This window comes from Podarcis cretensis, assembly GCF_951804945.1.
Source record: "Podarcis cretensis genome assembly, chromosome: 6".
NCBI lineage: Eukaryota > Metazoa > Chordata > Lepidosauria > Squamata > Lacertidae > Podarcis > Podarcis cretensis.
Window position 1 is genome coordinate 48,571,715 of NC_137175.1, and position 14,537 is coordinate 48,586,251.

Consider the following 14,537-nt stretch of genomic DNA (forward strand, 5'->3'; position numbering starts at 1 on the left):
GAACACCTGAGCCTGGCCTTGCAATCCAAAAAGTCCACACCTGTGCCCTGAGAAAGTTCCAGCAGACTGTATCTGTTACTGGACTCAAGGTGATTTCATATCTCAAGCTGTCTGAATAATAGCTCTGGGAAAGAGCAAGCCTTTCACACTTGCCTGCTGTTCCTTATGTTGGCAGTCCTGCTAGATATTCAAGAAGATGAAAGGGCCATGAAATCAGTAACAGTGAGCTTTTCTGTTGTTTTTACCCAGTGGCAAGTTATCCTTTCCTCTGGAAGTATAAGCCTTCCGTGAAAGGTAAGAAGGGAGGACCTGCCCTTCCAGATTCATGCCTGGTGTGATTATATCTGCTATATCCAAACATCTGCACACGTGCTCCAGTTCTTTCTGAGAGTGTAAACATGCAGGAATAGGCAGCTGTCCCATACAGTGACCAAACCTACAACCTTGGCATTAGCAGCATCATGTTCTAACCCAGTGGCTTTCAACCAGTGTGTCATGGTACCCTGGGGTGCCTTGAATGATGGTCAGGAGTGCCATGGGCAATACTGGCCCCTGGCCCTCTTTCTGTCCCTCCCTCCTCTGATGCCCTCTCTCATCTATGCTTCCCAAAGGCTTGCACAGCTGTTTGTTGCAGCAGCCATAGCTACAAGCTCCTCAGGCGAATGATGCCTCTGGCAGGGGGTGCTGTTGCTGGAGTAAGTAAGCAAGTGGGAAAGGGAGCCCAGCCAGCCACCAGCCCTCACTGTTGGGAATGGAGAGACAAGTTCCAGGCCCCTGAGGGGCAGTGTGAGGAAACATCTCTCTTTGGGGCTGGGCAGTTCAGAGACCAGGGGTGGCAGCAGCAGCTGCCCAAAGGACTCCCGAGGAGAGGTGGCTGAGAGAACACTCCACAATGGAGGGAGTAGGGGCGAGGGGCTGCCAGCTCTGCAGACAAGGGGTGACATAACTGGGCTCCTGAGCCCCACAGGGGTGCTTCAGAAAGAATGTAGTTGGTCAAGGGAGCCATGGACTCAAAAAGGTTGAAAACATCTGTTCTAACCAACAGAGCTATCAAGGCTGACTGCACATGATACTCTCCTGTGGCCTTGGCTGATTTTGACTTTTTTTTTTTAACACACACAGCATTTTTCCATTACATGTACTCATATCTTTTGCAAGAAGGCACCCATGTGACTTTGAGGGTAGGCTTTATAAGTCTGAAACATGCCACGTTCTGGATTCTTGTCCTAGGTGCACCAGATCAAACCTTTGGCTTACTGCTAAGAAGCAATGAAGAGCCCTTGGGTTTTGTTGCTGCTGACACTTGCCTTGGCAGAGACCTTTTCTAGCCAAAGAGGACTCATCTTCAATCTGGTAAGAGGTTACTGGGTACTCTTGCTGTACCCTTTCCAGAAGCATTCCTGATGCGAGGGGTTTGCCATGTGTCTGGCTCTTGGGATTCTCTCTAGTATTGAAATTGCTACCCAGTCATGTAATTGGGAAAGACTTTTACGGGAGTTCTTCAGACACTTTGTTTGATTTATGCATATGATCCATTTCAAGATTCATTTCAGAAATGCTTTAGTTGCCCCAGTTCACTTTAGGAATAGGAGTATCAAATAAACACTTTGAGCATTAGGGTACTCTAGGATATCAGCATAAAAACCAGGGCACACAAGGTACCTTCCTGCTTATATGGGAAGTTTCTTTTGTGAGGTTGAGGGATGATGACAACACAGTATCTCTAGTGGCAGCTTGGAAAGGACATGAGTGCGGCAGAATCAACTTTATGTTACTTAAATATAAGGTCCATAAGATTCCATGAAATCCTCTATTCAGGGACTATAGACCTGTGAGAGCTGGGTTTGGCTTCCAGCTTTCGTATCACTCCCTTGGTTGGCTGGCTTTGTTCTCTGCTATGCTTTGGGAATGGATGGTGGTTCGTCCGGCCTTCATCTTCATGCTAAAGATAAAAGATAAAGGACTCCTGGACGGTTAAGTCCAGTTAAAGGCGCCTATGGGGTTGCGGCATTCATCTCGCTTTCAGGTTGAGGAAGCTGGCGTTTGTCCACAGACAGCTTTCTGGGTCATGTGGCCAGCATAACTAAATTGCTTCTGGCACAACAGAACACTGTAACAAGTGCCAGAGTGCATGGAAACGCCATTTACCTTCCCACCACAGCAGTACCTATTTATCTACTTGCACTGGCATGCTTTTGAAGTGCTAGGTTGGCAGAAGCTGGGACAGAACAACGGGAGCTCTGTCATGGGGATTTGAGCCACTGACCTTCTGATTGGCAAACCCAAGAGACTCAGTGGTTTACACTACAGCGCCACCTGCGTCCATCTTCATGGGCATTTATCCTGTTGCTCACACCTTATCTAATCATGGTTACCTTATAGGAGAATGGAGAGCTATGTCTCAACAGTCGCCAATGCAAAAGTCGATGCTGTCACAGAGGGAGTGGCCTAAGCCTGGCTCGTTGTGCAGACAAAGCAGCTGAGTTTCAGGAGTGCTCTCCGTTGGTAAGTGGCATTTCCTATTCCTTAGGAATGACTGGTGTTTCTTCTGGCCTTCATCTTCTTTGCTGGTGGCATAAAAATGTCAGTGGAGATTCAGAAGAATATCAGACAAGAAAGAAGAAACCAGCGGAGAGATGAATAGAGAGAAGTATTATGCTCATAATGACGGGCTGGGAAGATTAAGCTAAGCAGCAGAACCAAGGATAGAGGGAATGAGTATAAGTGAAGGATGAATCAAAAGAAGAGAGCTGGGGAAGGTAATTACAACTGTGAACCTGAGAGATACTTAGGAAAGTAAAGGAGGATGTAGTGGTACTGGATGAAGTAATGAATTTTGGAGATGGTGAGAAGCTGAAAAGATTTGTGTGAGAGAGTGAACATGAGAAGCAGCAGAATTGAATTAGTGTTTTTTTTTTAAGTCATCTAGAAGAACCCATCACTCACTTTAAAGCAGCCTCATATATGTGGCAAATATTCTGAAGTGGGTATCAAATACAGTGAAAAGTGAGGAGTGCAGGATGATGTTCAAGCCTGGTCAGCTTAGCAGAATGGAGAAGACATTGTATACGTAGCTTTTCCTCTAGTCAAAATGTGAATTCTGATCTACATCTTTGTATCTCTCGCAGCACCTTACTGGGATATACTACAGGTGTCCCTGTGAAAATGGATTAAGCTGTGAGGTTGACAGGACAATTATCGGGACTATCACCAACACCGACTATGGCATTTGTGAGCAAGAAAATTAAAAGTTGAGGAAAAACATTAAAGATGCACTTGCTCTCCTATTCTCCTCTTTGATGATTATTCCTCAATGTAATTCCTACCTCTGTACATACGTTGCAGTTTAATTGGCCACATGGTCCTTTCTGATGTCTCAGTGGAAGAAAGCAGCTGACACATGGGCACAGCACTCTGCATAAGGAACTCATTGGCAGAGTGAAGGAACGTAGCAAGCAGGTGCATGTGCACAGGACTCAGAGAGCAGAAACCAACATTTACAATATGAACACACACTCCTGTTCTCCACACATCCATATCATTGCCCAAAATAATTCCAATGTCTGCACATATCTCACAAGTTTCTAAACTAATCCACACACCACCACAATTTGTTTAAATGGAAAATACTTCTAAATATACCCCTCATCCAACCTGCTAAAAGCCCTTATCTAACACAGAGCAGACATACTTTCTCAAAACATCCATATACATCAGTTCAGCACAGCATATTCATATCCATACTCTCAAACCTCTTTTGTCCATTCACATACTCTCAAACCTCTTTTGTCCATTCACATGAACCACACCATTTCATTGAAAATAATTTTATTACTTACTATACCCTTTAGATTGGGACGCAGGTGGCGCTGTGGGTTAAAGCCTCAGTGCCTAGGGCTTGCCGATCGAAAGGTCGGCGGTTCGAATCCCTGCGGCGGGGTGCGCTCCCATTGCTCGGTCCCAGCGCCTGCCAACCTAGCAGTTCGAAAGCACCCCCGGGTGCAAGTAGATAAATAGGGACCGCTTACTGGCGGGAAGGTAAACGGCGTTTCCGTGTGCGGCTCTGGCTCTGGCCAGAGCAGCGATGTCACGCTGGCCACGTGACCCAGAAGTGTCTCCGGACAGCGCTGGCCCCCGGCCTCTTGAGTGAGATGGGCGCACAACCCCAGAGTCTGTCAAGACTGGCCCGTACGGGCAGGGGTACCTTTACCTTTTTTACCCTTTAGATTGCATTCTTTGGTCTGGATCATGTACCCACTTTTAACCCAAATATGCATTTGAGGGCCCATTTCTTAATCTTTCACCATATACTTGCATGGTGATAATGCTCCTGTTGCAACCAACCTTGTACCAGGCCACAATCTACTAGTGTGTCCGATTTAGAACATGAACCACACTGATTTAGAAGCAACAACACTTTCAGCTACAAGCTTATTGGGGCCTATAAAGAAATTGTATTACACAGAGGGCCATCATTTAGCTGAACCAACACTAAAGAATTTTGTGGCCAAGATTGTGTCTCACCTTTTATGTGGTTCACCTATCTGGGTTACCATTGCAGGGAGGAACTTGATGTATTTCAAAATAAATTCCTGCATGTGATGTTGGCACTGCCACACAGTACACCTGGAGCACTACTAAGGACTGAATCGGGTCTTCCCTCTATAAAGGCTTGTTTTTGTACTGGGGGGAAATATCATTGCAGCCAGAACAACACATAACCCAAAGTTGTTTTTCAGATTTGCAGAAAAGGGAAGGCTGGCTAAAATCTTGTAGAGGTCTGATGCAGAGTTATTCAATCTCCCCAGCAGTAATACTGATATTGTGTTTGGCAAAGATGCAAAAAAGACATTGAATATACAAAAAATTGTAAATCCACCACTTGGTACAGTAAAATTAAAAGACACCACAAAAGGGCTATGTACTTGCGAGAATTAACTCACCCCCCCCCCCCGGTAAGACATGCTTTCACCCAGCTCAGTTTTCAGACAATGCCTACTGAATATCTGGCTGGGAGATATACTAACAAATATGTAAAAGGGTGCCTTTGTATATGTGGATCATATATATATTGAGGATCTAGTACATTATATTTTATATTGCCTATTGTGTGATTCACCCAGAGCTAAGTTTATCTCCCCTTTTCAGATCACCTTAGAAGGTCAACCAGATGATTTGAAAATTAAATGGTTGTTGGCAGAGGTTGGTAAGTTCATCAGCTATAGGCTGCACTATTTCCATTAGTGGCAAGAAAGATAAGGGCAAACTTTCTGGATAGTGCAAGTGCCAAAACCCAGAGACGCTGACCAGAAGGAACATTGCTAAATTTTGAACATTGTAGATTTGTTCCGGTCTGGCACATGCAATGTCTTTCGTTGTGTAGTTGTGTGGTTTGTGCTCATACTGTATTGTGATGACCATTGGTTATAAACAATAAAAGCTACTGACCAACTACTGGTTTCTCAGTAACACACCAGATCTTTCTCTCCAGGCAACTTTCCCCATTATTTTGGCACGGTCTTAATGTTTCTAACCTAACTCTAGAGACACCCCTTCAGAGACCACCATGAGTGCAGGCTGGCAGACATTAGGATGGACCTGATTTTCTGAGCACTCCGAACCTTGAACTGGAGCAGCAAAGTTCAACAGACCATACATTGATGGTAATGAGCAAATGATCAGTACACTCCAGATTCTAATGCACATAGAAGCTTTGTTAGGTAGAAGGTAGGATCCTGAATGCTTACATGCCCGGACCTTTTCCTTACATAGGGAGAGACAAATGGTGATGTCATCTCTTCTCCAACTCTTTTATCATTCGCTCTTTCGTCTAGAAATGGGCCCTTTAAACACTGTTGTCACTCTCACCCGAATAGCAAGCTGGAGGAATATTGAAGCTGTTGACTCTTTGGTCCTGAATAATGTGGCTGCTGACGGTCTCAAGGGGGTAGAAGCTGTGGTCAGCTCTTGGAAGGGGATAGAAGCTGTGTCCAGTCTCATCAGTGCCTTGGAGTGTGTGGAAGCTACGCCCGCTGTTGTCATGGGTACTGTCAAAGGAGACGTTGGTGCCAGTGGGCTCAGAGGAGACATTATTGGGACCGAGAGTGTGGCTGCTCAGGTCAGAGGGGTTGGAGACTTGGCTAATCCTCATTGATTCCAGAGGGTGGACACTGATGTTGGCCCCAAAGGGGAGGGCACTGACCACCTTGCTCTCTTCCCTGTTGAGCCGGAGGCTGAGGATGACCTTGCAGGCCTGAGCCTGCACCTCCTCCTCTGGGTGGATGATGAGAGCAAGCAGGCGGTCGGAGAGGCGGGAGTTGTTGCCAAAGATGGTTTCATGAAGGGAGTTGTCGCTGTACTGCCACTGCATCGACTGGTACTGCGGGGAGAGGCGCCCTTCGCTGAGGCGCTCCACAAAGACTAACATCTCATAGAGCAGGTTCCCTGGCAGGGATGGTTGGAAGAGGCTCAGGAACTCAGCGGGTGTCTTGGGGAGAAACACCACAAATGGCATTAGTCAATATCTCATCTTCCTTCATCTTCCTTCCCCTCATTCCTCCTCATCCCCATGATGATAATAATAATAATAATAATAATAATAATAATAATAATAATAATAATTTTATTATTTACACCCCGCCCACCTGGCTGTGTTGTGCAGCCACTCTGGGCAGCTTCCAACACATATAAAAACATAATAAACATAATCTGCCTTCAGATGTCTTCTAAAAGTCAGATAGTTGTTTATTTCCTTGACATCTGGTGGGAGGGCATTTCACAGGGTGGGCACCACCACCGAGAAGGCACTCTGCCTGGTTCCCTGCAACCTCACATCTCATAGTGAGGGAACCTCCAGAAGGCCCTCAGAGCTGGACCTCAGTGTCCAGGCTGAACGATGGGGGTGGATGGTATACAGGGCCCTGATCCATGCATGTGGATCTGTGAATAAGTAGTTAATGACAATAGTAACTGTCAGGGGCTCAGGAGCAGAGGCACAGGGAAGAGAGGAGATGGAGAGCGAAGGGGAAGAATCCGAGGGGAGCGTAGGAGAAGAGGACAGTGGACCGAGGGATTCCATGAGCCTCTCCAGCGAATCGGAAGATTCACAGAAGGGGGCGCCAGTGGCCAGGGGTAGGGGGTTCCCAAGGGGAACGCCCCAGGAGCAAGGGGGCAGTAGGGACTCCCAGAGCAGTAGCTGGAAATCAGGACCAGCTTCCCCACCAGAGCAGAGTGGGGGGGAAGAGTCCCAAGGATCGGGGCCAGTGCATTCCCCACCAGGGAGAGAAGATAAGGCAGGGCTGACCACGCCTCCATCAGAAAGTCGGACAACGGAGGAGAGGTCAGATCCGGCCAGTGTCCCGGAAGAGGGAAGCAGTGACCGAAGTAGTGTAACGGTTAGGAGAAAGGTCACTGGGTTGGCGCGAGAGGCAAGTTCAAATGTACAGGAGCGCGGGACAGCAGAGAATGAGGATTGGGAACCGGGTCCTAAAGCCCGCCGGAGGGAGGGGGAGGAGCTAAGCGACTCAGCGTCGGAAGAGTCCAGAAAGGGCAATGCCCCAGCGGGCAGGAGGACCCAGAGGAGGAGAGAGCAGCGTAAAAGGTGGAGCAGGGCTAGGATCTTAAACTGGTGTCATAGGGGAGGAGACTCAGACGGGACTTCGCCGATCTAGGGTTTAAGACGTAGGGCTGCACGCTGTGGCTTTGAAATGGAAACTGAACTTCAATAAAGACTTTTGTACATTACTACAGCCTAGCGTTGGTCCTCTGTGAGATGGGACCTAGAGGCAGCTCTGACAGTAACCCTCACTCTCAACCTCTGTCACTGGGGATGCTGTAGGAAATGGAGCAGCTGCAACCAGCAGGATGCCATTATTTCCTTTGTCCAGCAAGAAGTTCTGATATTTTTACATGCACCAGAACACAGAGTCCTGAGCATGGTGCAGCTCCCTATACACCTGTGGCAACAGAGAAACTTTCGTGCCAGTGGGGGCAGGTGTGAGTGATGGTAAAAGAGTGAGCTACCAGACTAAAAGCCTGAACTTGGTTCCAAGACTTCCTGGGTTTCTGCTCCAGAGTTGGACCCTAATTTAGGGGATGCGTGATCATATGTTCTACTCTACAGAGGACAAGCCTCTAGTTAAAGGTCTATCCCATTCAAGTCTAGTTTAAAGACAAAGAACCGTACGATGGGAGAGCAGGAAGTTCCCTTGAATTGTTAGCACATGGACCACAGACTGAGCATGGGCACAGGTCACCAAGTTCAGTCTTCCCCACTATGGTGACATGTATTGTGTTTCCATTTAAATTACTGTAACCATTTTAAAATTTGCACCTATACATATACATTAGTATTTGCCAAATTTATGCAAAACCTGTCATCTTGTTCTCTTTCATTGGTGATACGTTTCCTCTTTTTGGTTAATGCATAAGTGACCACTCTGCCGTCAGAGCTCCCATCTGCCGTGTGCTGAGGCTGCATCCTTCAGTCACCTGGGCAGGCTAAATGAGCCTAGCTGGAGCTTCCAGGAACTCCTGCCATGTCCTGTTTCCTACTTAGGCCAGAGGAGCCATGCTTTCAGCTTTCCAGCACTTCTTAAACCTCTCAGCTAAGTCTCCCTATGAGAGGCTAAGGATTTAAAAGAAGAAGATGTGGCCTATTTCTCCACCATGGGAATTTGTGTATGTGCATGCTCAGCACATACACAAGAGTCCATGCAAAACTGAATAATGTCAAAAGGGTCTCGTACAGCAGCCAGATTGTTTGGAGCATGCAAAAGGTCTGGTGGCCATAGCGCCAGTCTCACATGGGCCCTGCCCACTGTACAAGGAATAAATAATCCTGTTCCGAGAAAATGAATTACCTATTGCCTATTAGAAGATTGACATTTCTAATATCAATATGCAACAATGAAAGGGTGTGGCTGCTTCCAAGCAGAGCAGAAATCGGGTGGGCTAGGGTGTTCGCTTTCAAAGGATGTGATTCTGGCTCCTGTTCATATGCTGGCTCTTGTACTTTGGAATGCAAAGTGGCTTCAAATGAGCCAGCATTGATTCCCTAGTTGCAGTCCCTGGGCAACATGTATTCTCATGCCTATGTCTGAATTAATTCCTATAACTAGAGCAGCTATCCCAGGGCTTTTTTTCAGCCAGAACTCTCCAGATCTTAGTTCTGGCACCTCTCAGGTGGGCGCCATTGCCATTCTAAGAGAACAAAAGAGGTGTTCATGGTGAGTTCCGGAGCCTCTTTTTCTAGAAAAAAAACACTGACCTTTCCCAACCTCTGTTCTTCTGATATTCTTTATCCCCCACCCCAATACAAAGCTTTCTCATGCTGGCAGGCACAAGGGCAGTCCTTACCCGACAATTCATGATGTCGTACAGCAGGTCTTCCTTCTGGGCCAGTGTGCTAAGAAGCTTGAGAACCTGCACCTGAGCAAACGTGAGAATGTCAGGGTGTGTGGACATGGGTGGGTACTAGACCCCCTTTGCAAGCAAAGTAATAATTATAATAAAAATATTAATGCTTTCTAGTTGGGCAGTGGGGTTGGGGGCAAACTGCAGGAAAGACATGAGCCACGCTGAGCAAGGAAGATGACATTTGCTCCTTTCAGCTGCAGGGAGCAACCTTCCAGGCTACATCATGTTCTTCAACAGATTTGGGTTTCTGAGCAAGAATAAAAATTGAGGCTGTAAGTTCAGAGTTGAGAATAGATTGATCTTTCCCTCCTTGGATGATCAGGTAGCCTGGACTTGATAGAGGACTCGGGTAACACAAACCCTAGAGAGAGCATACTGAAATATTTCAGACAAAAATATGAATGCGTAAAATTACTTTATAGACTGAACCAGACCACTGGTTTATCCAGTGCTTTCTACTTGAGCTGGCAACTGCTCTCCAAAGCCACACTGATAATTTGATCAAAGGTCAGGGTATAGATCCTGTTTCTCACTCTACTTCTGATGCCATCAATTATGTAGCAAATAAAGAACCATTCAGGAACAAGAGGGAGGTATCAGCAGTCTTGGGTGTGTGTGCCAGAAGTCCCCATAGTTTGCAGAAATACAAAAATAATACACAGAAAAACATCCTGAGGGAAGGGGCCCACAAAACTCCCAGTGGGGACTGTACATACTCAGTGGCCAGAGAGCAAACAGACTGCCTGTGGGTGAGGGGAACCAGAGAGCAGGGAGAATGAAATGGAATGTAGTGACTGGAACTCCAAGCAGGGGCACTCTAGGCTGCAACATTTTGTTGCAGAACCCCACATGTAATAAATAAAAGGTTCATTTAGCAAAAAGGTGAAATATTAGTCATCCAGCGTTTCCTTCTAGGAACTACTAGAGCTGTACTACTTCCCAACTCCAACGCTGTACCTGAGGAGGAAGAGAAGATACCTGCCTGTGATTTTTTGTACCTTGGCCATAGTGTTTGCCATGAGAAGGATTTCCAGGAAGTTCGGCAGCATCCCTCTCAGGAGAGTGTGGGTGTTGTCTGGAATATTCAACCCGTTCAGCAGCCTCAACCCAGCAACCTGAAGGGTGGGGTCCCAGGAGCCAGTCACCAGCTCAACAATCTTGGGAACGTATTCCTGCATCAGAAAACAGACCAGCGTTTTATTTTAAAGACTCGCACTATGCCCTTCAGCAGTATTGCAGGCAGTTAGGCCCCCACCCCACAGATGGCAACGAGTGCTTCAAAAGGTGATAAGTCTTTGCTGCAGCATTTCAGGCCTCTGGCTCATTCTGTTGAAAGGGCTCCTAGAGGCACTGCCGCCTCCTAGCAATCCAGGGTGAAGTGTAAACAGTCCTTTTATGGCTATGATGAATATCATATCAGGGTATCATCCAGACCAGACCTCACCCCCTGTACCTGTTTTTCAGCTTCTGTTCAGAATCGTGGGAAAAGGAAAAAGAGTGACTCAGAATACCCACGGCATGTATTTGCTTTCGCCACTGATTATCGTAGCATCATAGTTGGAAGAGATCCTGAGGGTCATCTAACAGCCCAACCCCCTGCAGTGCAGGAATATGCAGCTGCCCCTTACCAGGATCGAACCTGCCACCTTGGCATTATCAGCATCACCCTCTAACCAACTGAATCATCAGCATCACAGCTCGTCCTATATTTTTAGTATTCAAGGTCAAGGGGTGTTGCCTTCTGAGAGATGTGAGCCTCAAGAGCTCCTCACTTCTTGATTATCAGGCTGTTGCACATTTCGGTGCAAATGTTGCAGGTACTGGCAGAGATGCTTTGTGAGTCTTGTGGGGGGGGGGATTGAACTAAATAAAATTAATGATGTGTTTTTATGCATTTATTTACTTTTGTTTTATTTTGAGTACATTTCTATTCCCCCTTTCCTCTGAGCCATAGGTTCTCCCCTTTCAGTTTATCCTCACAACAGCCCTGTGAGGTTGGTTAAGCTGAGACACAAGGTCTGCCCCAAGGTCACCCAGTGAGCTTCCTGGCTGAGAGGGGATTACCAGGTCCCAAGCAACCTATGTATGTCTACCCGTAAGTAAGGTCCACTGAATTTAGGGGGCTTACTCCCAAGTTAGTGCATCTAGCATTTCAACTTTAGTTTCCAGTCATTATGGTCTACCACAGTTAATGTTTCACTCCACCCGCTTTCATAATATAAGAAGGCTATCAACATTTCTCACTGGTATAAATATTTCAAAAGGTTTCAAGTGGCTTGATTATATGTCAACTTCTTCTGTCTGTAGAATTGCACAGACCTAGCAGGACTGAGTCTGGACGGCTAAAAGCTTCACCAAATCCTAGCTGTGCCTTCTCTTGGACATTGCCATTACTAGCAGGGCTTAATTAGGCAGTCACTCTTATTCATTACGTAAACACCAGATTAAACAGGATAATCTACAGAGAGTAGAAAGTTGACTGTAGTCCACGAAAGCTTATGCCATAATGAATTTGTTTGTCTTTGAGGTGCCACAAGACTTCATCGTTTGCACTGCAATAGACTGACCTGCCTACCCATCTGGAAATTTAAGACAAAAAGGTGCCTATGGAAGACTTCACATATTGCATATTTAAGTGTACGTTCAAAAATAAGAAAATATGAATTGTACAAGGATTCACTTGCCATCATATGAAGCATATAGGTGCACTGATCAGGGAGCAATGATTGGCTGCAGTGACAATTTAGGGTTTGCATCCATGTAATCTGGGCAACCACTTGTATAAGAAGTTGGAAATGCTTTATTTAAGGAACTCATATATACATCGCAAAACCAATTTCACTTACCATCTTATGTACTGGGAGCTTCAGCAGCAAATTTAACGTTCCAAAACCTGGTTTGTGTTGGTGCCAATGTAGTGGGAATCCAAAATGGCCACCGGCAGATTTGAATTATATCTACACAGGTGGCCTTTGGAAAACAGAGCCAAAGAGCTATGTTGTCCCCAAAATGATACTGCTTGGCCCTGAGGCTACTCCCATGAGCACAGGTGTGTGACTCTTACAAGAGTGTCTTCCCCTCTCCCTCCAGGTCCCCTAAGCCCCACTCACATGCTGCCAGCTGCATCCAAGCGCACACCTTGAAGACAGTGGCTGCGTTGCAGAAGAAGAAGAGGCTGAAGCAGAAGATGCAGCCAATGATGAGGAAGGTTGAGATGCCCACAAAGAACATGGCCGTTTTGAAGGCACTTGAGGGGATGGTGCCAAAGTCCAGCGGGCTGCCCTTGCAGATGAGTTCCCCTGTAAGGGCATTGCCAATGCAGTAGGAGAAAAGGCCAAAGTAGCCAGCCTGTGGTGTGTCAATGCTGTCCCCGATCCAGTAGGGCTGGATGAAAGTCACCACCATGATCACAGCAAAGCAGAGGGTGAACAGGGCCCACAGGACCCCCATGGCTCGGGCATTCCTCACATAGTTGGTGTGGTAGATTTTTGCCGCCTCCTGGGCTGGGAGCATCTTCCCCATGGCGACTCCTAGGGTGGGTTGTTTCTTCTAGGAAACAGGTGGGAAGGGTCAGCACTGGACGGGGGTCCTAGGAGGTGAAAGTCAGACGCTCAGCAAGCTGGCTGCTTCCTTACGCCAGGAAATGGGAGGGGGAGCAGCGGGTAGATGCTCTGAAGCTGCGGAATTGGGGCTGCAGGCTCAGCTTCCCAATCCTAGACGGTACTTCAGGGCTCTGGGAAGTAGCTCTAGACTCAGAGACCCTTCCCGGGCTTCAGACGCCGGGTCTCCAAAATGCCTCTTAAGTTTCTGTTCTGATCTGCTCCCTGAGAGCCTGAAGGTTACTTAGCCGTGGCTCCTCCTCCTTTTCCCGGATCTCCCGGTTTCTAAGCGGCGGCTGCCACGTGCCCTTCGAAGCTCCTCCCTGCTGTTGCTTCGCCCGTTCTCTCTTCCGCGCTCTGCTTCAGCACCACGGACAGCGGCCGGCAGAGAAAGCCAAGGGGAGCGAAGGGAATGGAAGGGAATGGCGAGGAGAACGAGGGGGAAGGAGGCAGGCTGGAGCAGCTGCGCACAGCACGAATATACACTAAATCGGACGAGGCGGGGATACAATCCGAACCGGGTGTAGGACGGGGACGAATGGCAGTTTTGAACATCTGTTTATGCCTTTGGCATCCAAGTGGGGACAGTGGTTTTCCAGGCTTTCATCAGCCACGTCCTCCAGGACTAACTGAAGCTTAGTAGGGTTTTATCAATGAATTGTTCATTATTTTCATGATTGACCCATTATAATTCTGACTCCCTCAGAGACCAAGTGCTCATACCTGATGTAATGCAAAAGAATGCTAGCTGCTCTCTATTCGCTATATAAAATATATTCATTGCAGTAGCCCCTGAATCACAACACTTCATATTTTGTGGCTTGAAGAGGTGTTCTGCAAGGATGGAGACAACTTTCCAAGGTAGCTACATTTTTGCGTTTTTCAAGGTCTTTGGAATATTCAAGGGAAATGTAGTTGAAGCTTATGGTTAAAATATGTTTTTATGAAAAAATCACAGCATTAGCTTAGCTTCTAAGACACTTTGTGTGTTAGACAGCTAAAGCTCCAGTATGCTCTCATTCTGCCATCTAGGTGAGTTTGTTTTCAGCAACTTTGCAGTGGCATGGATAATACAACTGTGGGTTGAGCAAGGAACAGGGTGAAGCAACCATAAAACCATATCTTCATTCCATCTTCATTCCATGCCATACCATGCCATTCCAAGGTTTGGAAGGGCTAGAAGCAAAGCAGAAAATGCCACCCCCTCACCACTGAGCACCCACAGCACTCCCACCCACCTGCTCCTCCTCCATTGCACACCTGCAGCCAGGCACCCACCTACGCACCAGCTGCCACCTGTTGTTAGCACGGGGAGGTTAAGCACACAGAAGGGGGGGGGAGGTCAGCAAGCACAGGCCATGCTTCACGGAGGCTGGGTCTGCCACCGCTCCCATCTTTCCAGAGCCTGTCACCCCAAGGAAACTGCCTCATCTCACCTCATGGATCGGCCAACCCTGGAAGTGACCCACAGTTTCATCCAGAACGATCCCACCCAAACTCATAACTATATATTATGTGTAC

At 47.1% G+C, this 14,537-nt stretch overlaps 2 protein-coding genes across 2 annotated transcripts; one reads left to right on the forward strand and one right to left on the reverse strand.

The window, feature by feature from the left end:
* Positions 1-220: 220 nt before the first annotated feature.
* Positions 221-3,248, forward strand: LOC307219200 (colipase-like; the record flags this gene model as incomplete). The annotated part of the gene is made up of 4 exons (XM_079982200.1): positions 221-294; positions 1,231-1,353; positions 2,383-2,505; positions 3,129-3,248. The coding sequence occupies exons 2-4, from the start codon at positions 1,270-1,272 to the stop codon at positions 3,246-3,248; spliced, it is 327 nt and encodes a 108-aa protein (XP_079838326.1). The 5' UTR covers positions 221-294; positions 1,231-1,269.
* Positions 3,249-5,693: 2,445 nt separating this feature from the next.
* Positions 5,694-10,613, reverse strand: LOC307219326 (armadillo repeat-containing protein 12-like). Its single transcript, XM_079982442.1, has 3 exons — positions 10,416-10,613; positions 9,358-9,429; positions 5,694-6,487 (listed from the first exon to the last, which is right to left on the reverse strand). The coding sequence occupies exons 1-3, from the start codon at positions 10,593-10,595 to the stop codon at positions 5,846-5,848; spliced, it is 894 nt and encodes a 297-aa protein (XP_079838568.1). The 5' UTR covers positions 10,596-10,613; the 3' UTR covers positions 5,694-5,845.
* Positions 10,614-14,537: the final 3,924 nt, after the last annotated feature.

Excerpts from the sequence above, each read along its gene's own strand:
- LOC307219326 (XM_079982442.1), bottom strand. The coding sequence starts at position 10,595 with ATGCAGGAATACGTTCCCAAGATTGTTGAGCTGGTGACTGGCTCCTGG. Across the intron at positions 9,430-10,415 it reads TGGCAAACACTATGGCCAAG|GTGCAGGTTCTCAAGCTTCT; the intron begins GTACAAAAAATC and ends ACGTTTGCTCAG. Across the intron at positions 6,488-9,357 it reads ACGACATCATGAATTGTCGG|ACACCCGCTGAGTTCCTGAG; the intron begins GTAAGGACTGCC and ends TTTCTCCCCAAG.